Raw genomic sequence first — 22,916 nt, 5'->3', positions numbered from 1 at the left:
AAGAACTTGGGTTCTTAAGAATAGCCCGGGCTCTGTGCTGCATGTGCTGGGCTCAGGTGTATACCCCAAGTCTCGGCGGTCTTCCCATCAGTAAGATACATGACCTTCCTTGCACCTGGTTGCCCCCCCTGTTCTTCCCCTCTGGCTCCTAGTCACATGTCCTGGGGCACAGGAAAGCACTTGCTCCTTCCCAGACTGAAGGTCTCTAGAGAGCCAGAGTTCAGGATACAAATGCCAGCAGTCATAGGACTATGAAAATAGGAAGTGGGTGTGCACAGCAGAGCCTGGTCAGAGGCCACCTGCAAGGCTGAACTAGGGAAACAGGCCCATGTGCCTCTTCAGCTCCAGGCACAAGGCAGGAAGACGAGATGGGCTCAGGCCAGGCATGTCCTCTCCTTGCTCTCAGAGCCAGCCATTACTGGTGAAATCCATACGCAGTGCCTCCTCATCCGTGGGGCTTAGCTCCTGTAAGGGGGCGCGGCAGGGGCCTCCGTAGTAGCCAAACCAGTCCATGGTTTTCTTCAGCCCGGGGATCCCAAAGCGCCGGGTCACCTGTGAAGCAGGGCCTGTTAGAAGAAACTGGGGAATCCCTGCCCACACATGTCTGGGATCCAGACACGTGTCACTCTCAGAAAGTTAAGGTTCCCACCCTCCTCCCCTCGTAAAGTAACTTTTTTTTTTTAACGTTTATTTATTATTGAGAGACAGAGAGACGCAGAGGGTGAGCAGGGGAGGGGTAGAGAGAGGGGGAGACTTAGAATCTGAAGTAGGCTCCAGGCTCTGAGCTGTCAGCACAGAACCCAATGCGGGGCTCGAACTCACAAACTGAGAGATCATGACCTGAGCCGAAGTCTGTCGCTTAACCAACTGAGCCACCCAGGCGCCCCACCTTTGTAAAGTAACTTTATCAAATCTGTGACACCAGGGTAGATTGGAAATCCGGATTGAGAGACCAGAAGGCAGGTCAGCAGTAGAGAACACGATGCCAAAAATTCAGATTAAGGAAGGAAGTCACCTCCTCTGGTTTTAGGGGTAAAATCCACCCCATTGGGGAGAACAGTGGCATTTGGTCATCAAGCTGGGATGCAAGAAGATAGCAATACTTTGGGCCTGGCACTAGATCATCACAGGTCTGCAGCCCAGGTTCCAGGAACCAGTTCCCAGGCCTGGTGTGCCCTGGGAGTCAGGAAGGGGAAGGGTGTGTGAGAACTTTAGGCATAGTCCAGACTTTGGCCCTGCAGCAGGGACCCCCACCCACCCATAGCGCCTCGCTGACCCCAACTCTGAAAAACAACGCATCAGTTGCCCTGACAAGTTTCACTGTGTAACCCTATATCACGAACTTACTGTATCTGAGCAAATTCTGTCTAAAAAAATGAGGGGGCTGGACGACATGATCTCTAAAGTGTTACCTATTGTCATGAGGGACCTAAAGCTATTGTCATAACTTAAAATCATGCATGGGGTCTTACAGAAAATGAATTATCGAGCTTCTTGGCTTTTGGCATAGCAACTGGTTATTTCATGCTGATCAGAAGTGTTAGAAGACTCTTTGACTACCCAAAAACTAAGAATGTAATCATTACTTAATAAAGTTTTATTTGAAGGGAAGTTAAAACCTTAGAAGGGTGGGCTTCACGAAGGGTAAAATAGTAAAAGGGGTTTCTTGGGGTAAAAAAGTTGAGAGCCACTGATGAATGACTGACTAGTAACTATTTACCACTCGACGCCAGGGAATTTTTTCTTGGAATGAGTGACAAGCCACCCTCCTCCTAAGCCTGGCCTCAGCCATGATGTTCTAATAACCTGGGCTTTTCACCCAAAACCTGAGCGGGGTGGGAAAGACCTAGGAGAGAGGATAGAAACAAGAAGTACCTAGAGAAAAGTCTTCGTCCACCATAGGTGTATAAGATCTCAGAGTTGCCCCCTCCTCAGACCCACAGAAAGAATTGAATGCTTTGGTGTGTAAAGAGCACGGAAAGTCCTAAATATAGCCAGGGCAGGAGGCCGGCTGGGTGGGAAGGCGGAGGAAGGACATTGTGTTCAAGCAGGGCAATAGGGTGACATCAAGCCGCTCCTGGGGTGGCTGAGCCCACAGCCCAGGCAGCAGAAAGGTGTTCCAGGCATTCCTGAGTGTGTGCCCAGAGTTGGCACAGGAGGAGGCACAGAGTGGAGAGTAAGGCAGGATGGCATGCAGAGAGCTAGGACGGCAGCACACATCCTCTCTTCCCAAGGGGCCGCCCGCTGCTTCATCTGTAGAACGAGGGAGAGGACAACACCGACCCCACGTCACAAGAGTCATACGAGAAAAATGCCACTGTGAGACCCGATCCCAGGAGACCTAAAAGTTACCCCTTTTCCTGTCCTGGGGGAATGCAGCTTCTGGGACCGACTCTCCTGCAGGTGGGTGGGAGTGGAGAGCAGAGGTCCCACCCCAGCGGCATGTCCAGTACACAAAGGACAGTGTGTTCCCTAATGGGCCTCACTTCTGCAGTTCTTCCACCCTCTGAATAGACTATCCTATCCCAGGAGGACCGTCACATCCAGGAGACTCGTGCTTGCCTCCCCAGCTGTCCCTTCTCTAACTCTAAGTGAATCTGCCCCTTGGAGGTAAAGCTATAAGCTGTGAGGGAGATCTAGAGCCCACCCCCCACTTCACCCAAACAAAACATTACCCGCTTAGCCTGGGACTACCAGCTCAGATGCAAAACTTAAGGGAATGCCAAAGAAATCAGTCATCAAGGTAAGTAATATTTAGTGCCATATTTTTTAAAAAATCAAAACCGATGCAAGAAAAAAAATCCATAAATGAACAAAGTGTCAATGTTTTAAACAAAGACCAGATCCAACAGACCCATGCCCTGCCACATGTAACCTGAGGCAAAAGCAAACGCGGGCCCTTCTATACATGCGTTATGCATTTTTCATTGGTTCATTTTTTTTTTCTAGGAGTAGATGCAGAAAAACAAATTTTTGATGAGGTTGTTTCTATTCAAGCTGGGAAAGCAAAATTATAATAAATTATGTTTTTAATATATATAATACTTAAAACTAGAAGAAGGATGTTTTAATATACTTACTTTTTAATTTTTCAAATTTTTTTTCAAATAGTTTAATGTTCTACGGGGAGGGATTACCATTTAGAAAAATACTTAGAGGGCTGGCTCAGAGCCTGCAACTCTTGATCTCAGGGCTGGAGAAAAGAAAGGAAGGAAGGAAGGAAGGAAGGAAGGAAGGAAGGAAGGAAGGGAAGGAAGGAAAGGAAAGAAGGAAGGAAGGAAGGAAAGAAGGAAGGAAGGAAGGAAAGAAGGAAGGAAGGAAGGAAGGAAGGAAGGAAGGAAGGAAAGGAAGGAAGGAAGGAAGGAAAGGAAGGAAGGAAAGGAAGGAAGGAAGGAAGGAAGGGAAGGAAGGGAGAAAGAAAGAAAGAAAGAAAGAGAAAGAAACTTAGAGTTTCCACTTTCAGGAAGAGGGAATAAATGTACTTTGCCCTATTCCTCCCAACAAATATAACTAAAAAACCTTGGACATTACATAGAAACAAACATGAGACTCCAAAAGGCAGAGGGAAAGAAGAATGACTAGGGACTTCAGGACCCAAGGAACACAGCAGTAAGTTCCCTGGCCTCCACTTGAAGCTGAAGCAGCCGGCGATGCTGAAATGCATTCAATGGATACAGATAATAAAAGCTCCCAAAAAAGCCTGTTCACTCAAGCCAAGGACCAAGAAGTTGCAGCCCAGCAAGATGGAAAACTTTTAGGCCATCACCACTCTGCTCCAGCCAAGCACCCCAGAAAAAAACTATAGCCCTACCCCCACCCAGGCCAGCAAAGGTTGAATTGGGAGCCAGAACTTCTACCCCCCACTTTACCCCCTCCACAACAGATGTTTTCAGCAGAGGCCCAGGGAGGAAAGTCAGAACTTTTCACACCACCGCCCACACTTAAGGAAGCTACTCCCCCCAGACATATTTGCAAAGTCAGTGGAGGCCAGGTGGGAAGCAGTAAGGAAGCATTCCTACCCCTTCAGGTCAGGGAGGTGTCAGTGGAGGCCAAGGGCAGAGCTGTACTTTTAAAAACCTCCCCTCAAAAGAAATTTCCAGATGGCCTCACTGGAGAATTCTAAAAAATGTTTAAAGAAGATTTAACACCAATTCTACACAGTCCCTTCCAGAAAACAGAAGAGCAGGGAATACTTCCCAGTCAACTGATGAAGCTATTATTACCCTGATACCAAAATCAGACAAAGACAGTGCCAAAAAAGGGGGAAAACTACATACCAATATCTCCTATGCATAGACAGAAAAATCTTAAACTAAGAATTAGCAAACGTAACTCAGCAACATATGAACAAGTTACACACCATGACTATGTGGGGTTTATTCCAGGAATGCAAGTCTGGTTCAATATTAGAAAATTATCCATGTAACTCACCGTATCAGCAGGCTAAAGAGGAAAAACAATCACATGATCATATCAATCAATGAAGAAAAAGCATCTGACAAAATTCAATACCTTCTGCAAAACCACACAGACTTGATTACTGTAGGTATATAATAAATCTTAAAATCAAAGGCGCCTGGGTGGCTCAGTCGGTTAAGCGTCTGACTCCGGCTCAGGTCATGATCTCATGGTTCGTGGGTTCGAGCTCCACGTCAGGCTCTGTGCTGACAGCTCGGACCCTGCTTCAGATTCTGGGTCACCCTCTCTCTCTGCCCTTCCCCTGCTCACACTCTGACACACTCTTTCTCAAAAATAAACATAAAATAATTTTTTTTTTTAAATCTTAAAATCAGTAGACTAATTCTTGCCACTTTGTTATTTTTTCCCAAAATTGTTTTAGCTAGTTTTTAATTCCTTGGCCTTTGCATATAAACTTTAGAATAATTTTGTATGGTTTTACAGAGGAATAGATAGACATAGATAATGGAAGCAACAGAGAACCCAGAAATGGAACCACACAAATATGCCCAACTGAGTTCTGACAAAGGTGCAAAAGTAATTCAATGGAAGAAAGATCATCTTTTCAATAAATGGTATTGGAGCAAGTGAATATCCAGAAGCGAAAAGAAAAACAAAACAAAACAAAAAAAAACCCCTCCATCTAAGTCTCACACATCATACAAAAATGAACTCAACATGGGTCATGGACTTGTAAAACTATAAAACTTTTAGGAAAAACAGGAGAAAATCTTCACCATGTAGTGCTAGGAAAAGTCTTCTTAGGGTTGACACTAAAAGCATAAATACAAATAAAAATATTGATAAATTGGACTTCATCAAAATTAAAAACTTTTGTCCCGCAAAAAACCTGTTAAGAGAATGACAAGGGACATATGGGTGGCTCAGGAGGTTAAGTGTCTGACTCTTCGTTTTGGTTTAGGTCATGATCTCATGGTTCGTGAGTTTGAGCTCCATGTTAGGCTCTTTGCTGACAGTGCAGGGCCTGCTTGGGATCCTCTCTCTCTCTCTCTCTCTCAAAATAAACAAATAAACTTAAACAAACAAAAAAAAAAAGGAATGACAAGACAAGCTACTGACTCGGAGAAAATATTTGCAAACCACATACCTCGCAGAGGACTGGTATCTAAAAGATATAAAGAAAGAACTTCCAAAATTCAACAGTAAAAAAAAAAATCCAATCATAAAATAGGCAAGAGACATAAACAGACATTTAATTTAAGAAGATATAGGGGTGCCTGGGGCTCAGGCGGGGCTCAGTCGGTTAAGTGTCTGATTTCGGCTCAGGTCATAATCTCGTGGTTTGTAAGTTTGAGCCCCATGTTGGGCTCTGTGCTGACAGCTCAGAGCCTGGAGTCTGCTTCAGATTCTGTGTCTCCCTCTCTCTCTGCCCCACCCTTCTCTCTCTCTCTCTCTCTCTCTCTCAAAAAATAAATAAATATTGAAAAAAAGTTTTTTAAAGAAGATATACAGATGGTGGGACAGGACAAAAAGAAGATATAGAGGTGGCAAATAAATACATGAAAAGATGTTCAATAGCATTAGCTATCAGAGAAATGCAAATTGAAAGCACAATGAAGTGTTACAACACACCTATCAGAATGGCTAAAATAAACAGTAGTCACAGTGCCTAAAGCTGGTAAAGACGCAGAGAAAATGAGTCAGTCATACAATGTAAAACACTCCGAAAAACATTTTGGTAGTTTCTTAAAAAACTAAACATGCAATCATCATATGACCTACCAATTGTGTATTTATCCCAGAAAAATGAAATTTTATGGTCGCGCAAAAGCTTGTACATGAATGTTCATAGCAACTTTTAATAGGCCCTAACTGGGGCGCCTGGGTGGCTCAGTCAGTTAAGTGTCTGACTTCGGCTCAGGTCATGATCTCACAGTTGTGATTCGACCTCTGAGTCCGGCCCTGTGCTGACAACTCAGAGCCTGGAGCCTGCTTCAGATTCTGTGTTTCTCTCTGCCCCTCCCCCATTTGCACTCTGTATCTCTCAAAAATAAACAAACATAAAAAAAAATAAAATAGAAAAAAACAGTCCCAAACTGGAAACAATCTAGTTGTCCTTCAACAAGTGAATGGTTACACAAGCTATGGTATGGCTGTACCATGAAACACTATTCATCAATAAAAAGGAATGGGCTATTGCCCCAGGCAACAACTTTGAATCTGCACGGAATTATGCTGAGTGAGGAAAGCCAATTGCAAAAGGTTATATACTCTGGGGCGCCTGGGTGGCTGAGTCAGTTAAGCATCCAACTTCAGTTCAGCTCATGATCTCGCGGTTTATGGGTTTGAGCCCCACGTAGGGCTCTGTGCTGACCGCTCAGAGCCTGCTTGGTATTCTGTCTCCCTCTCTCTGCCCCTCCTCCGTTATGCTCTTTCTCAAAAATAAATAAATAAACATTTTTTTTTAAAAAAAAAAGGTTATATACTCTGATTCCATTCACATAGCAGTCTTGAGCTGACAAAACAATAAAAACAGTGAACGTATTTGTGGTTGCCAGGAGTTAAGGACAGGATGGAGGTAGGAGTAGATGTAACCATAAAAACATAACATGAGAGATCCTTCTGGTGATAAAAATACTCTGTATCTTGACTATATCAATGTCAAAATCCTGGTTGTGATATTGTACTTTAATTTTGTGAGATGTTCCATTGAGGGAAACTAGAGGCCAGGCACATGGACTCTCTTGTATTATTTCTTACAACTTCATCTGAATCTACAGTTATTTCATAATTAAAAGTTTAATTTAAAATATAGAGGGGCGCCTGGGTGGCTCAGTCGGTTGAGCGTCCGACTTCAGCTCAGGTCATGATCTCTCGGCCTGTGAGTTTGAGGCCCGTGTTGGGCTCTGTGCTGACAGCTCAGGGCCTGGAGCCTGCTTCAGATGCTGTCTCCCTCTCTCTGTGCCCCTCCCCAACTCATGCTCTGTCTCTGTCTCTGTCTCTGTCTCTGTCTCTGTCTCACTCTCTCTCTGTCAAAAATAAAATAAAACATTTAAAAAATAAAAAAATAAAATAAATAAAATAAAAAATATATATAAACGTGTCTATAGGAACACACATTTTCCTTCCTGCCTCAGACTCCAGTGTGGCTCTGAACAGCACTGCCTGGCTCTTGACAGGCATTCCACCTTGGCTCTTCTCCTTGACTTGCCGTCTGGCAAGTACACCGTCTGACTGCAGAATAGATTTTTTTAAATGTTTATGTATTTATTTGGAGAGAGACAGAGAAAGAGAGTGAGAGCATGAGCAAGTGTGAGCAGGGGAGGGCCACAGAGAGAGAGAGAGGGAGAGGGAGAGAATCCCAAGCAGGCTCCATGCTTTCAGGGTAAGGCCTGATGCAGGACTCAAACTCACGAACCATGAGATCATGACCTGAGCTGAAATCAAGAGTCGGATGCTTAACTGACTGAGCCACCCAGATGCCTCAGAAATAGACTATTTGAAGACAAAACTCTCCTGGGAAATCTGGGCTCTGAATGCCTCCAGCCTTCCAACTCCTTTATTCCCAATCATTCTGTTTTCCAGGATTTGGCCCTTTATAAAGCTGATGGAAAGGCCCACGGCTCACTCTTTCTAGGCAGTGCATCTCTAAGCAAGGTCCCGGGATTACTTATGTCACCACAATCAGCCAAGATGTTTGTTTCAAGGCTTATTCCTGGGCCTACAGGATTAGAATTTTAACTAGCACCCTAGATGAATTCCAATGCAACCAATAGGGCTCAACTTTGTCTGAAGTCATGATTTTCTGGAGAGGCACAAGGAGTTCCCACACTGGGATATTCTCTAAAAGGACTTTCTGAAAGGGAAGAGGCTAAGTGGGGACCACTGTGCCTGCCTTGGCTCCTGCTCCAGTGAGGACACAGACACCCCCCCCACCCCCACCCCACCCCGTGCCTTGGGGCCATTGGCTGGGAACTCACCGCAGTGTTTGGCTCAATGAGGCGGTGCTGCAGCTTCTGGGCATCTTCCCATTGCCCTGTGAGGCAGAGTCGCTCCAGCTGGCACACCTGAGCCCCCAGGACATTGGCCAAGGCACACACGCCCCCCACAGCTCCTGCCCCAGAGTAAGATGCAGAACATCAGCCAGAGCCTCTTCTCACAGACAATGTCAGACCCTGGTCCCCAGCACCCCTTATTCTGGGGAGAGAGGATGTGGATTTCTGTGCCATTGGCCGGCCATGTCAAAGGCATGCTCTGTGAGTCCACAGAGAACAGATCTCCAGAGAGAAAAGCTGCCAGCATATTTGAAGTAGAATCCCACAGGCTGAAGGTCAGGGAACAGAGCCTGAGGCTAACCTGAGAACAGTTCCTTCCGTGCATCCCCCCCCCCCCCCAATACACCTCCCAGAGTAAAGTCCCACCTGCCACTTGACACCTCCATGATCCTCTAATAGCCCCCTGACTCATCCGTGCGGGAAGGGGGTGGAGTGGACAGGAAGCCTTTGCTCTTCTGAAATCTTATTCCCCCCAGTGAATTCAGCCTGGGACAGTGCTGGGGGTGGGGGGCAGTGGAAAGAGCTCTGGACACAGTCAGGAGACCAGACATTTCCTCCCACTGGTTGCATGAACTTGCACAAGTCATAGACCTCCGGGTCCTCTTTGTTCTTATCTGGGCAATGAAAACAGGCTGGCTGTGATCTCAGGAGGCCCTGCCACTCTGCCAGCCTGGGATGTGATTCTAAGTCTAGTTAGGAGTGGCCTCAAGACTGGAGAGTGAGAAATTTGGAATGAGCTTATATAGCTGCCATTTACTGATCCCCACTCTGTGCCAGGCACTATGCAGACACGGGGCCAATGCTCTCAAATTCTTGTAACACCCCCCTGCTTTAGAGGGTAGAAGTTCAGGCCCAGAGAGGTTGAACACCTTGCCGGGTGGTACTCAGTACACGGCAGAGCTGAGATTCCAACTCACATCCCCGAGCCTCCAGAGCCTGTGCTCTTTCCAGCTGCCCCCCTCAGGAACGAGGCTTCAATTGGTCCCCTCTTCTGCCATTGCTCTTTAGAGACTGTGACGTGGCAGAGGAGAGACGTGCAAGGTCCTAGATAATAAGCCAAAGTCTGTGGAGACCAGGAAAAAGGAATGGGCATTGCCCTCTGCAGCACCAGAAAAGTAACTCAGATCTGCACTTGCTGGGGCTTCAGCCAAAGGGAGAAAATGCTTCTTCTCCTCCCCCTTGAGGGCTTAAAACCAACCCGAACCCAAGCACCTTGACCCACAACAGACAAGCTCATTTGGTCCAATGGTGACATTCCCGGGACCTTGAACTGGAACAGAATCAGGCAGCTGAAGGTCCCTGGCCCATTCCTACAGGTCTGACGATTCCTTCCGGCCTAGCACCCAGGTGAGAGGAAGCCACACTCCTGGATGAGAGGAGAGGCCCTAAGGCCTGTGTCCTCAGAGAATGATTTACAAGGTGACATCAGAGGAGCTAAGTCTGTTACCGAAGCACCGAGCTCAGGACTTAGAACAGCAGGCATCCCTGCTACAGACCAAGGATGGTACAGAGCCACCCTCTTCTGCCCAAGGTCACTCGTAAGCACCCAATATTGAGACTTCTGAGGTTTCCAAGCAGACAGGCTGGCAAAGGGCCCCCTGCAGACCCAGACGCAGCCTGCATGGTTTCTCCCAGCACACCCAGGGCGGTGGGGGTGGGTGGGCAGGGGTCCTGGGTGTACCACCCATGACGGTGTGAGAGCGGCGGGAGGCCTACCCACGGCATAGCTGGCCAGCAGGAAGCCAGCCGATCCAGCCAACACCTGGAAATCCTGCCTCCCGGTCTTGTGAACAATCAGCCCCATCCTGGTCACCTGCAACAGCAAACCCGGGTGAGAGCTGCACCCAGAGCCTCAACACCAACGGAGAAGGGGGCCGAGCGAGGGTGGGAGGAGAGCCCAGGCCCCAGAGAGCCACCCCAGAACTCAGACAAAGCCCCAGAGAGCCCACACGATGGAAAGAACCCAAACAGGAGCCCAGGACTGGAGTGGGTTCCAGAGCTGCCCTGAAGTCGCTAGCACAGGAGAAGAGGAAGGAGCCCCAGCCAGGAGCTGCTGCCACTCACATCGCCACCACTGTCCTTGATGCCCACGATGTTTGGGTGCTGGGAAAGCGTGACCACCGCATCCACCGGCAGGTCCAGCCCCGTGTTGGCTGGGACGCTGTAGAGCACCACAGGAATCGGGGAGAGGTCAGCGACCTGCGAGAGGCAGAGAAGAGGGGAGAGGCAGAGGGCAGCTGCCCCAGGCCCGCCACCAGCCCACCACCACCAGCTCCGGGCCTGGGGCGCTACGGGGCCCCTGGACAGGCCTACCTCCTGGACTAGAAGTCACAGTGCCACGTGCCCTGCTTGTAAGCAATTGATGAGTAATATTTCATGAGTGCTTTCTGTGTGCCAAGCTCAGTTCTAAGTCCTCTATTTTCTGATGGAACTTAGTCCTCACAACAACCCTCTGAGGAAGACACCATCATTCTGACCATCTGAGAGGGGAGGAAACAGCAACACAGTGTGGCCGGGCCAGTGGCCCGGCACCAGGTGGCGGCTAGCGCCTGGGGGCATCCCTCCCGTCCCACAGGTGTCATTCATGGAAGTAGGCTCACCCCTTGGCCCCTGGCCTCTCTGTCTCCTCTCCCCAGGCAGTCTCCTCTCCTCGTCCAGCCTTCTCTTGGTCCCAGGCCCCAAACCCATGCCCAACCCTCACACCCTACCTTGGTGTAGTGGTGAATGAGGGCGGCGCTGCTCATGCGGCCACGATAGAAGCAAGGGGTCACCACGATGGCGGCGTCAGCCCCAACCTGGGCCATGCTCACAGTCATCTCCACCGTGGCTTGAGTGGCTGCAGGAGGAAAGAGGGAGTCTTCCCTGTAGGCCATGGAGGGTGAGAGCAGGAGGCAGAAGGGCAGGGCTAGGACCCTGGGGCAAGCAAGGGGGGCAGAAGGGAAGGAACCAGCAGGCTGAACCAACCCCAGGGCCAAGGAGCCTGGCTTCCCACCCCAGGCACCCCCAAGTACCCCTAGGGCCCAGAGCATTGTGGCCTCACACTCGCAGCCAGAGCCAGCTAGCAGCAGTTTGTCCTTGGGCATGGCCTGGCGGACTCGGCTCACCACCTCCAGCCTCTCGCTGCTGGTCAGGAAGGGGAACTCGCCATTGGAGCCCTGCACCACGAAGCCTGATGAACAACCAGGATATTGGTGTTACACTCACACAGGTTCCTACCTCCCCAACACCATAGCTTTGCGCATATCTCCTTCTCATCTTTGTCCTGAGGCAGGCAGAATGTTTCACCCAGTTGCGGTCACAGTGTCCACACCGTTTTTCTTTGTGTTAATGAAATGTGTCAGCTATACCCCAAAGAATCGATGATAATGTAACCCACAGGTGCGTACCCAACAGTCATGGCAACCCTCCCCTATCACGTTTTTCTTCCTCCTCTAACCGTCCTGACTCAGGTGCTATTGTTCCCACTCAAGTCTTATACCCTGAGACATACATATGGACCCATAAATGACATATAACAGTTGTGGCCATTTTAAACTGTATAGAAATGGAATCAAGATCATACAACCTTCTGCAGTCTGCTATTTTTGCTCAAGATTATGCTGTGAGCTTTGTCCATAGCAGCGCACAGGTCTGATTCATTCATTTTAACGGCTACAGAATATTCTATTTGAAGTCAGACTACAATTTACTTTTCATTTTCCCTTCGAGGACACTTAGAATGTTTCCTTAGTTTTGCTGTTACAAACAATGCCGAAACAACCATGTTCTACAGTCTTCTGTGCCCATGTCTGAGCTTCTCCACGGTTTCTTTAGGTTTGTAATTGCTGCGTCACACGTATGTGCATTTTCACGTGCCAAACATCTCTCTCAATAGCCAGTTCATACCCCATCAGCACATAGAAGAGTCCGTTAGTGTTCATCCGTGTCAACACCAGGTATTGTCAGAATTAATATTTGCCAGTTTTCTGGGTGAAAAGTGATACCTCATTATTTTACTTCACATTTTCCTGTTTTATTGATCATGTGAGAAGTTTCTAACATCACCAGGTAAGGTGTCAACTCTTTTATATAAATCCATGAGAGACCAGGAGATTTGATGCTGTTTGACTGAATCCGAAGGGAAGGTTAGTAAAACCGTCCTCCTCTCCGCTTTTTCATTTAACTCTCTCTACCCTCTTCTTCCTCCTCTCTACTCCAGTCCATCCTCAAAACACTGTTCTTAAATAGGTGACAAATACAGCATATGGCACGGCGAGACTATTAATAAACAGGAGACTGCTTGGGAGAAAGGAATGAAAAGAAAGCTGGAGGCGATACTGATCTACAATACAAAATCCCCGCTGCACCGTTGAGGGAGATGGGCCATCATTTTGATTTGGAGCTTCCTGACAGTCCAAGCTAAAAGGGAAATGTGATCAGCTGACAGATATGCAGAACTCCAGATAAAAGCAAAGCAGCTGCCCGGGGAAACACACAGTTTCCTGGCATCGGGACCAAGAGAGACTGTTCCCGTGAGTCATCCTTAAGGGACACAATGTGATGTAGAGTCAACTTTTCACCACAAACCTTTTTCCATGCTGTTCGCTACACCATTAGATTCCACTCAGTGGACTGCCAGAATGGCTCACTGGATACTTAGCAATCCCACCCCCTGCCAGCTTTTTTGCCTTGGTGATATTGTAGGGAGCATCTTGAGGCAAATAGTTTTTGGCTTCTGTTGTGCTGCCTCCTCAGGATCCATTTCTCCGTGTCAGGCCGGGAGCCTCCTTCTGTCTCGGTACAAATGGTGTTAGTGCTTTCCCAGTGGGTCACCCCCACTCTTGAGTTGCCAACCCTGGAGAGGACTGGACCAGCACCCTCTGACTAGGATTCTGAGGTCAGGCTTTCACCAGTCCCTCCGTGCAAATGCCAAAGACATCTCCCTCCCTCCCCAACCCTGCCCGCTTGCCCCCACCTTGCCCCCACCGCCCAGCCCGGTTCTTACTCCAGCTGCTTCTTCAGCCATGTCCACTCACTCCCAAGTCCCGCTTCATTCTGGCGGCCAGTGCCACGGGCCCCTGAGCAGTTAAGACCGCTGGGTCTTGCGCTCTCAGAGAGGAAGCAGGCCCCTGTGGTCAAGACTCCCGGTGGCCTTTCCCTTGTCTCCTGTAAAGGAGCATCTGACCCAGGCCTGACTCCCGAGGAGGAGGCCAGGCCAGGCTAGGGAAGAGGGAGTATCACAGAGTCGGGGACGCACTGGACCCAACTCCCCTCTGGCTTTTGAGGAAGTTAGTTATATCAGGTCTCTGAGTCCCTGTTTCCTTTTCTCTGGGATGGTAATAAAATCATTTTGATCCTACCTTATAAGGCTATGTTAAAGGCCCAAACAAGAAAAGGTAAGAGAAAGTACCCTGAAATCTGTGAACTGATGCTGGCGAGAGCCCCCTCCTTCTCCTTGGAGGGATGCCCAGTTTCGGGCCCGATGTGCCTCTCTCTGCTGGTGCAGCAAGGGGACTGGAGGAGTGGAAGGGCCAGGGTCCCGGATGGGTCGGGGAGTGAAGACAGGGAGCGGTTCTGAACTCAGAGGAACCTGGGTGTAGCTCTCAGTGCAGCCCCTGATCAGCTATGAGATCTTGGGCACGTGGCTTAACCAAACCTCAGCTTCCTCACATGAAAAATGGGGAGAGTATCAGTGCTCTCCTTAAAGCATTGTTGTGAGGCTCAAATGAGATACTATGTATAAAGTGCTTGGATGAGAACCCCGCCTGCCCGCCGTGTTAGCTGTGATCACTATGGAGTCAGGAGAAAGTGCACAAGCCTTAAATGAGAAGGGTGGCAGCTTTCCATCTGAGGTGGAGGAGGATGGCTGGTGTGGAGGGGAGGCCGCACTCAGGAACCTCTCCCGTCCCCTCCAGCTGCAAGACAAAGGGGCTCATCACAGACGCTACTCTCTCTTGGCCCCATGGTCAGGCTGGCCACTCCAGGGAGCCAGAGCGGCCTGGGAAGAGGAGTGAGTGTTTGGGGCTGGGGATGCATATCTCCTTACCAAGAGAATATACTTGAGTTGGTGGCTTAGTGGCCATTTTCCCTATGGCACAACTGTAATAAAACCTTGACATTTTGAACTACTTTTAAATTAAGAGAAAAGTTGCAGAAATAGTGCAGGGGATTTCCACACCTCCCTCACCCAACCTCCACCAATGATAAGATCTTACTATTTATTTAATACAATGATCAGAACCAGAGAATTAGCGCTGGTAAGGTACTAACTTGCAGACTTTAGTTGAATTTTGCCAGTTTTAAACTTCTTTAAAGATTCCAAATTCCTAATTAGCCAATCTGAAATTGTATGCAATAAACTTTTAATAAGGGATTTAAGATCTTCCAAATAAACACATGCATTTTATGCATTTTTACAATCACTTTCAGAAGTCACACCTCACCACCCTTGCTTTTTGTCTAATTTAGCAGCCTCCAACATTTTCTAGTATGACAGACCCCATTTTTTTCCATTAATATTTTTGTCATAAAGTATTTTACCTTTTTATTTTTTATTTAATTACTGTATTTTTAAAGTAGGCTCCACACCCAATGTTGGGGCTTGAACTCATGACCGTGATCTGAGATTAAGAGTCATATGCTCTACGGACTGAGGCCACCAGGCTCCTCTTATTTATTTTTTTAAAGTAATCTCTACATCCAACATGGGGCTTAAACTCACAACCCTGAGATCAAGAGTTGTGCACTCTACCAACTGAGCCAGCCAGGCACCCCTGTTATGAAGTTATGAAGTATTTTAAATTTAAAGCATATTATAGGGGCGCCTGGGTGGCTCAGTCGGTTAAGCGTCCGACTTTGGCTCAGGTCATGATCTCGGGGTTTGTGAGTTCAAGCCCTGCGTCGGGCTCTGTGCTGACAGCTCAGAACCTGGAGCCTGTTTCAGATTCTGTGTCTCCCTCTCTCTCTCTGACCCTCCCCCGTTCATGCTCTGTCTCTCTCTGTCTCAAAAATAAATAAACGTTAAAAAAATTTTTTTAAAGCATATGTATATTAGTATTTATATAAAGTCACTATTAATAATGTTAAAAATATTCAAATACTGGGGCACCTGGCTGGCTCAGTCGCTGGAGCACGTGACTCTTTTTTTTTTGTTGTTGTTATTTTGAGAGACAGTGAGGGGAAGGGGCAGAGACAGGGAGAGTGAGAGAATTCCAAGCAGGCTCTGCTCCTCTGCGTGGAGCCCGGCGTGGGGCTCCATTCAGGGCTCGAGCTCACAGACCATGAGATCATTACCTGGGCCAAAGTCAGACACTTAACTGATGGAGCCACCCAGACACACCTGGAGCGTGTGACGCTTGATCTCAGGTTGTGAGTTCGAGCCCCACGCTGGGTATGGAGATTACTTAAAATAAAATCTTCAGAGGTGCTTGGGTGGCTCACTCGGTTGAACGTCCCGACACTTGATTTTGGCTCATGTCTTGATCCCATGGTCACGGGATAGAGCCCCATGTCGGTTCACCGTGGAGCCTGCCTAAGAGTTTCTCTCCCTCTCTCTCTGCCCCTCTCTCCTGCTTGTGCTTTCTCTCTAAAATAAAATAAAATAAAATTTTAAATAAAATCTTAAAAATAAATAAAAATAAAAATATTCAAATGCTTCCAATTATGTCCCATAAAATCAATTGACCACACTTAGGGTGTTTGTAGATTTTTCCATCCTTTGCAAGGATTCGGGGGACCTTCTTCCCACAGGTTGAGGCCAACAGGCTGGGAAACACTGGTAAGTTCACAATCAATGCAAATGGGACACTTCTATGTAAAGGAGTCATTGGGGGGTTAGACAGTGCTGTAGAGCTGACCTCTCTCAAGTTTCACCGGAGAGATAGCTGCCTCACTGGAGATCATCCCTTGCCCCAGAAACGGCTTCTTTAGACCCAGGAAGAGGAGGCAGGGAGAGTCCCAGGCTTGTGGGAGGGCACAGAGAGTGTCAGGACACGGGGGAAGAGGGCAGGGATAAGCATGAGTGAGGGAGACCCGTGTGGGGACGGCGGGGCATTGGCCTAAGGGGCAGCACAGGGAAGGGATTTGGGGTCTGAGTTTTGGAGTCGGGCAGAGCTGGGCCCCACCTCCAACAACATCGCATAGTGTCTATGCCCTATCAGGCGAATGACACCTCTGAGCTTCAGATGTCTCATCTGCAAAACGGGGACACTGCAAATCCTTCCTTATGGGGCCTTGCTGTAACAACACACAGCATGGCGTAGACTAAAGTCTGAACAGGAAAAGAAAAAAAATTACTAGTAATACTACTAATTAGTAGCACTAGCATCAGCGGCAGCCCCGGCATTAAGAACATAAACAAGAAGGGAGAGTATGGGGCACAGGGGCTCTGTAGGCAGGTGGTGGGAGGCACTAACGCAGGTCTCAGTGGGCTGGGGGAAGCAGGGGGGGCCGGGGGAGGGCACTGCAGTGCAGGATGCCACACGACTTGAAAAGCAGCAGGCAGGGTGAAGAGGACCCCAAAAAGGACAGGAGACCCACATCCCAGTTTGCTTACGAGCTTCTGAAAGCCTGTCTATCCCCCCACCACCCACACCTGGCTGCTTCCTCCTTCCCTGGCAATAGCAGGTTGGTGGGTGCTGAGCTCCCTGGAGACAGCCCAACCCCCAGAACCTGAGACCCGGAGAAGATTTATGGACTTTTTTTTTTTTTTCTGATTTACAGAGTCTTGAATCAGCCTAGCATAAAGGCCCACACAAAGAGGACTTTGGGGGCAGGAAGCCTCTCCCCATATCCCTTCCCAGTGCTGAGGCTGGCCACAGAGCCCCCAGACCCAGAGTGAGGGTATACAAGGCTTTATTGGCTCAGTTCCAGGCATTCGGCATCAGTGTGGGGCTCTCAGCTGCTCCTGGGCTCTGCCTCTATCTTCTCCCGGTGGGTCTTCAGGGGCCTGCGAGTCTGTCTCAGCTTCTTCGCTTCCTTCCACCCCCGCCCCCTCCATCGGGGGCCATCCTCTGTGGCAGACCGTACTCACAGAGCCAAAGGGGCCCAGGGCCTGCCCTTCAGGAAGAAGGGATTTGGGTGGCACCATCTCGCCACAGGAGAGAAAACAGGCCTGCAATTGTGTGCCAGCCCTGTTGGGGGAAAGGGGTGTCTCCATCCGTGGTTAGGTGGCTTCAAAGGGGTGGTAGGTCTGGTGGCTGCGGTTGGGCAGGCTATGGCTCTGGTGGTTCAGATGACCCTGGTGTCCATAGTGACCGTGGCCATGGATGGCGTGTGTGTGGTTCGCGCCAGCTACGGTGGTTTCCCGCTGGGTGAGGAAATTCCCTTTCAGCTTCAACTCCACCTCCTCGAGGGCCTTCAGCTCCTCCTGGTTGACGTCTCTGGACTCCAGGTGGCCTGAGTTCTGGTAAGCTATGGCACGCTGCAACATGGAATTAGCCAGCTGCTGTCCTAGGGTGTCAATCTCCTTGGTGCAGGCAGCCACAGCGGCCCATGTGGGCTCGTCCGTGGACGAGGATTTTGCAGACTCCTTGTGGGTCTCTTTGGTCACTGAGGCCCCAGACGTCCTCTGCTTGCTGGTGAAGGACTCCCGGCGCAGAGTTGTGCCCGCCTCTCTTTGCCTTGTGGTGAGAGTCTCCATGTGAATGGTGGTGCTGGCTTCTCCGCTGCCGCTCTCGGGTGGTGGGGTGGCCGTGCTGCTGCAGGCGGCCAGCCTCTCTTCGGAGAGGCGACTGAAGTGAGATTTAATCCAGTTCTCATTCTTTGCTTTGTGACATTCCGGTGGCTCCTGCACATTTTGTGCAGACGCGGCAGATGCCTTCCTTCTCCTCTTCCTCTGAATCCACAGCATGAGGCCTCCCCCTCCGAGTAAGAGGGCAGTCCCCAGCACCACCTTGCATGATGGTTGCTGGATGAGCTCCAAGAAGGCCTCCAGGACCCTAGGCTGGGCGGGCAGAGCTAAGAGCACACTGGGAGTGGAGGAGCCCGGATGGTATGGTTCATGCTTGAAAGGGTAGATTCCCAGAGGCTGTCTGGCAGGTAGGGCCCCAGCTGTACCCTTCCTAGGATGCCCCTCCCACCTCAGCAATGAACCCCATTGTGAGGAAGGTGGTTGGGGGGGGGTGGGTGGGGGGCAGAGGCCACAGCATCCCTCATGTCCAACCTGGTAGGCATTTCCTGAGGCCCAAGTCCTGTCTCCCACCTGACAGCTAGTCCCAAGGTGAGTGGAAAAGCAGCTTCCCCAATTCTGAGTTTCTTCCACCTTCTGCTTAAGACCCATTCTGCAACTCAAGCCTTCTTATTTTCCAATCTCTGGTTTCTCTCCCTCTCTATTCCTGTGCCCCCTCCCCGGGGGTGGGGGGAGGCAGGAGCCACTGACCATGGCTGAAGGACCCCCTTGGCCAGGCTGGCATCCATCCCTGGCTGCCTGACACAGGTGTCTCCTTCCATTCAAGGTCCACCCCTGCTGGCAGCTTAGCACATCCCATCCCCATTTGCAGCCCCAACTGCCTTAACTAAGCAGAGTCCAGAAGGAAAGGGGCCCAGGAAAGAGCTCATTCTAGAATAACATGAGGTCATAACTGGGGGGAGACAAGCAGTGGGTTGAGAAGGCAGAGCAGACAGGACAGAGGGATTCACCAGATCCCAGATCTCAGGGGCCATTCCAGGATGGAGGCTGCTACCTCTTGTCTTAGTGAGGCACCTGCAAACCCAGAATGTGCCCCCCTCCTCCATGTGCCCTGGTTAAAGGGCACAGTTTAGACTGTAAGCAGGTGGACCACCTGGCCAGGCTCTCTGTGGGTACAGACAATGGAAAGCCTGGCCCACAATCCGAAATTATATCAGAGCATCTCGGGGGGAGAAACAGGCCTGGGCCACTCTATTTTTCTTCCAGAGGCACATAACACATTTAAAAAAATATATTTTTTACTCAAAAAAAATTGTTTTTCCTTAAAAATAATTTTCACTTAAAAATTTTGTTGAATATTCATTTTTTTGAGAAAGAGGGGCAGAGCATGAGAGGGAGAGGGGCAGAGAGAGAGAGAGAGAGAGAGAGAGAGAGAGAGAATCTGAAGCAGGCTCTGAGCTGTCAGCACAGAGCCCGACGCGGGGCTCGAACCTGCGAACCGTGAGAACATGACCTGAGCCAAAGTCAGATGCTCTGCCAACTGAGCCATCCGGGTGCCTCAGTATATTTCACTTTTTTAAAGTGAAGAAATACCAAAACAGGGTTGTAGAAATTGTGATTTTTTTTTTAAAGTTTGTTTATATAGTTATCTCTACACTCAATGTGGAGTGTACACATGAGTGTACTGATGACCCCAAGATCAAGAGTCACGTGCTCCTCTGACTGAGCCAGCCAGGTTCCCCTACCCTGTGGGTTTTTTTTTTTTTTTTAAGCAAAATATTTTATTTAACAAAGTAACGGCTTCAATATATACCATAATATCCCCAGTCTACATACTAAGGGAATAAGATACAAGCTCATAGTTTTATGGGTAACATCTCTCTAGTCCTGCTGAAGTAGCTCTGTGGTCATCCACTAACCTCATGTGGAAATAACAATTCAAAGTTCATCTCTGAGGTTGTTTGCGGGAGTGAGTTCAGAGCCAAATGGCCCCTCTGCAACAATCTTACCTTCCAGTCTCTAGTTATAACTTTCATTTAAGAATGATACTCTTTATTCATATAATCAGGAACATTTAACAATGCAAAAACAAGTAGAAATAGAGAGCTACACAGTTTTGGCAATACCTTCCAGAAGAATCTCTTAACTGTTCACTGATTCATCAAGAGTAGGTTCCCACCTCCTCTTTGGAGGACCTTTAACTTATCACAGGAGGCCCTGGCAATGTGGTATGCGATGGCTTCTTCCTCTGCCCCTGAGTGTTGGGCTGCAGAGCCAGCCCTGGGGGCCCGGATAGGGCCAGAGAAACATTGTTTGTACAGCTAAAGTTGCTCACAGCTCCTTCCCTGGGCATTCTGGCTGTGTCCTGGGAGCAGTGACGGGACCCTATGGCTCTATTCCTTGTGCCAGGGCCTCCCACTTTGAGCTCCTTGAGAGGAATGCATTAACCAGGTGGCTCAGTTTCCATTCTAAAATGAGGAAATCAGACTAGAGAGGTTCAGTGATTTCTCCAAGGTCGCCATAACCAGCAACACCAGGACTTTTATCCAGGCCTTCTCACTCTCGATGCTGAGCTCCTTCTACACAGCCCACTGCCTCCCTGGCGTGTGGGTAAGAGAGAGATGAGGCGGAAACAGGAGCCTGTATGGGTTGCACGGGAGACAGGTTAGTGGGCACCTGTGGCCCGCGGCCTGCCAGATCCACTGCAGCCTGTGCTCCTGGGCACCTCCATGCCCTCTGCAGGAGTGGGTGAGTGGGCAGAAGGAAGGGAAGGGTCCAGAGAAGAGCCTGTGGGTATCCGTGGATTCTCTGGGTAGTAGGCAGACACTGGATACAAAGTTCACCCTCCCCACCCCTTGCACTCGGGTGTCCTTGAACCTGGAAGGTGAAGAAGAGTCTTGTCTTCCCTCCTCTTAAGATTCAAGGAGCTAGGGGTGCCTGGCTGGCTCAGTCAGCGGAGCATACAACTCTTGATCTTGGGGTCCTGAGTTTAAACTCCATATCTCCATATTGGGTGTACAGATTACTTAAAAAAATTTTTTTAATAAATAAAAGATTCAAAATTCTCAGTTTGCTTCAAAAGACCCAGGCCTCGGTCCAGACTTTCAGGCCCCAGTGAACTGAGCCCAAGTAGAAATTTACTTAGAGTTTGTGTCACTGCTCAATGTGGGCATCCACAGGGCATTCATTGTGCCCTAGGGAAGCGTCGCATCACCTCAGCACTGGGATGGGGTGTCAGTCAGGCCAGCAGTCACTGTCATAAAGCAGCTTTTCCCACAATGCCAATGGTGCTGTCATTCTAGCAATTGTTATCACTGGATCAATACCTTCTAATGTATATCACCCTTTAACTATTTATAGCATGCTTTCATTTGCACTCTCTTGGATTTTTCTCCCCGCCATCCTATGATGTACACCTTATTACTCCCGTGTCAGATGGGGAGAGTGGGGTTTAGAAAGATTATCTCAAAGCTAAGTCAGTGGCAGAGCTGTGATTTAAATCTAGACTCCCTTCCCCCCTGCCCTGCCTCAGTCAGAACCTCTCCATTCCCAAAGCTGGTGCCAACCATACTTTTATTTGTTGAAACAATCTGGTCTAGTGATTCAGTGGTTAGTGCAGTGGAGTGAAACCAAGTATGGTCCTGCAGTCAGACCTGGGGAACTTGGGCAAGTGATTGTGTCATTCTGAGCCCCAGCTTCCCATCTGTGAAATGGGGCTAATGAGATGACTGTCTCAGGGACTCGTCATGGGTGATAGATGAGGGTGAGCAGGGCAGGATGGGAGGAACTGACCACTTCTTTCCTTCATTTATTGTGCCTGTGGCTGTGTCGTGTGTTGACTGTCACAGACGTCTGGTCCCAGGCCTCAGAGAGGGGAGATCCACGTGTAAAGAGAGACATGAGTCAGAGGATCCAGAACAGGAATTCTGCCAAGGGAGGCTTGGCCCAGAAGAGAGTGGGCTAACACGGCTTTTAGGGGGACGAACCCACTGGCTGAGTTGCCACGTGACACCCCCAGTTGCCTTCCCAACTGCACAGTGTTTGGTTGACAAGGACTTTTATACCCATTATCTAGTTTGATCCCCACAATCATGCTGCGCTAAGAAGGCACTTTGGCAGTGAGATTCAGTCAAGGTTGCAAAGCAGCAAGGAGCTTCTGGCCTGTCTCTTGACTCCAGACCAGTGCCCCCTGCTCCTTTCCCATAAAGGACCACCGGGGTACCCAACTGTCTCTGAGTTGGGTGAGGAGATTGGGGTCACTGGCTGAGGAGATTGGGGTCATCCACATCTCCCCCCAAGTCCCCCAGAGGACAGGCCCCACTTACCTCGAAAGGGGAAGGCACCCAATTTGTGCAGATTCTCCTCCAGTTTCCCATAGTCTACCTCCGCGGTGGCAGTGAAGGGGGTGGTCACAGGGGGGTAGATGCCTGCAATGTCCATCTTCCTTCCCTCTCCTGAGGCCCAGCCCCCCACCTTCCTGGACAAGCCCCTGCTCAGCCCCTGCCTCAGGGAAGACCAGACTCCACGGCCCAGCATCTCTGCAAGAGGCCTGAAGCCCAGCTGGTCTCTGCCCCTGCGCGAGGCTGAGTTTGGACTCCTTCCTACCCTGTTAATGATCAGTGTGTCTAGTTAAAAATTTGCTGCCCCCTGACTGTTGGTGTTGGGGCAGGCCTGGGCTGGGCGTCCCCAGGGTCAGAGGTCAAGACTTTAGGCCCCATGGGTTCTCTCCCTGTAGGGAGCAGCTGGAGAAATGCCACAACCCAGCGTCCCTCTGGCCAGAGGGCGGGTTCCTGGGGTACCGACCCTAAACGGCTTCTCCAGCGGGGCTTGGGCCC

At 49.4% G+C, this 22,916-nt stretch overlaps 2 protein-coding genes across 3 annotated transcripts; both read right to left on the bottom strand.

The window, feature by feature from the left end:
* Nucleotides 1-117: 117 nt before the first annotated feature.
* Nucleotides 118-22,908, bottom strand: HOGA1 (4-hydroxy-2-oxoglutarate aldolase 1). 2 transcript variants are annotated; one of them, XM_042908652.1, is made up of 7 exons: nt 22,407-22,908; nt 11,515-11,643; nt 11,183-11,310; nt 10,539-10,673; nt 10,191-10,287; nt 8,400-8,533; nt 118-552 (listed from the first exon to the last, which is right to left on the bottom strand). In XM_042908652.1, the coding sequence occupies exons 1-7, from the start codon at nt 22,615-22,617 to the stop codon at nt 403-405; spliced, it is 984 nt and encodes a 327-aa protein (XP_042764586.1). In that variant the 5' UTR covers nt 22,618-22,908; the 3' UTR covers nt 118-402. The 2 variants fall into 2 exon arrangements, with proteins under 2 accessions (XP_042764586.1, XP_042764585.1); XM_042908651.1 differs by lacking the exon at nt 118-552 and adding an exon at nt 1,732-2,253.
* Nucleotides 17,290-18,515, bottom strand: CD2H10orf62 (chromosome D2 C10orf62 homolog). The gene has a single exon (XM_042908650.1). It carries the CDS (start codon nt 18,301-18,303, stop codon nt 17,617-17,619), a length of 687 nt encoding a protein of 228 aa, XP_042764584.1. The 5' UTR covers nt 18,304-18,515; the 3' UTR covers nt 17,290-17,616.
* Nucleotides 22,909-22,916: the final 8 nt, after the last annotated feature.

The sequence above is a fragment of the Panthera leo genome, chromosome D2 (assembly GCF_018350215.1).
Source record: "Panthera leo isolate Ple1 chromosome D2, P.leo_Ple1_pat1.1, whole genome shotgun sequence".
Classification (NCBI taxonomy): Eukaryota; Metazoa; Chordata; class Mammalia; order Carnivora; family Felidae; genus Panthera; species Panthera leo.
This window is presented reverse-complemented; position numbering and strand designations above follow the sequence as displayed.

What these genes read in the sequence shown, in the direction of transcription:
- CD2H10orf62 (XM_042908650.1), bottom strand. Translation starts at nt 18,303, where the DNA reads ATGCTGTGGATTCAGAGGAAGAGGAGAAGGAAGGCATCTGCCGCGTCT.
- HOGA1 (XM_042908651.1), bottom strand. Translation starts at nt 22,617, where the DNA reads ATGCTGGGCCGTGGAGTCTGGTCTTCCCTGAGGCAGGGGCTGAGCAGG. An exon ending in AGCTGGCTCTGGCTGCGAGT is followed by an intron (nt 11,311 to 11,514) that starts GTGAGGCCACAA and finishes TTCCTCCTGCAG; the next exon opens with CCACTCAAGCCACGGTGGAG. An exon ending in TCAAGGACAGTGGTGGCGAT is followed by an intron (nt 10,288 to 10,538) that starts GTGAGTGGCAGC and finishes TTGCTGTTGCAG; the next exon opens with GTGACCAGGATGGGGCTGAT.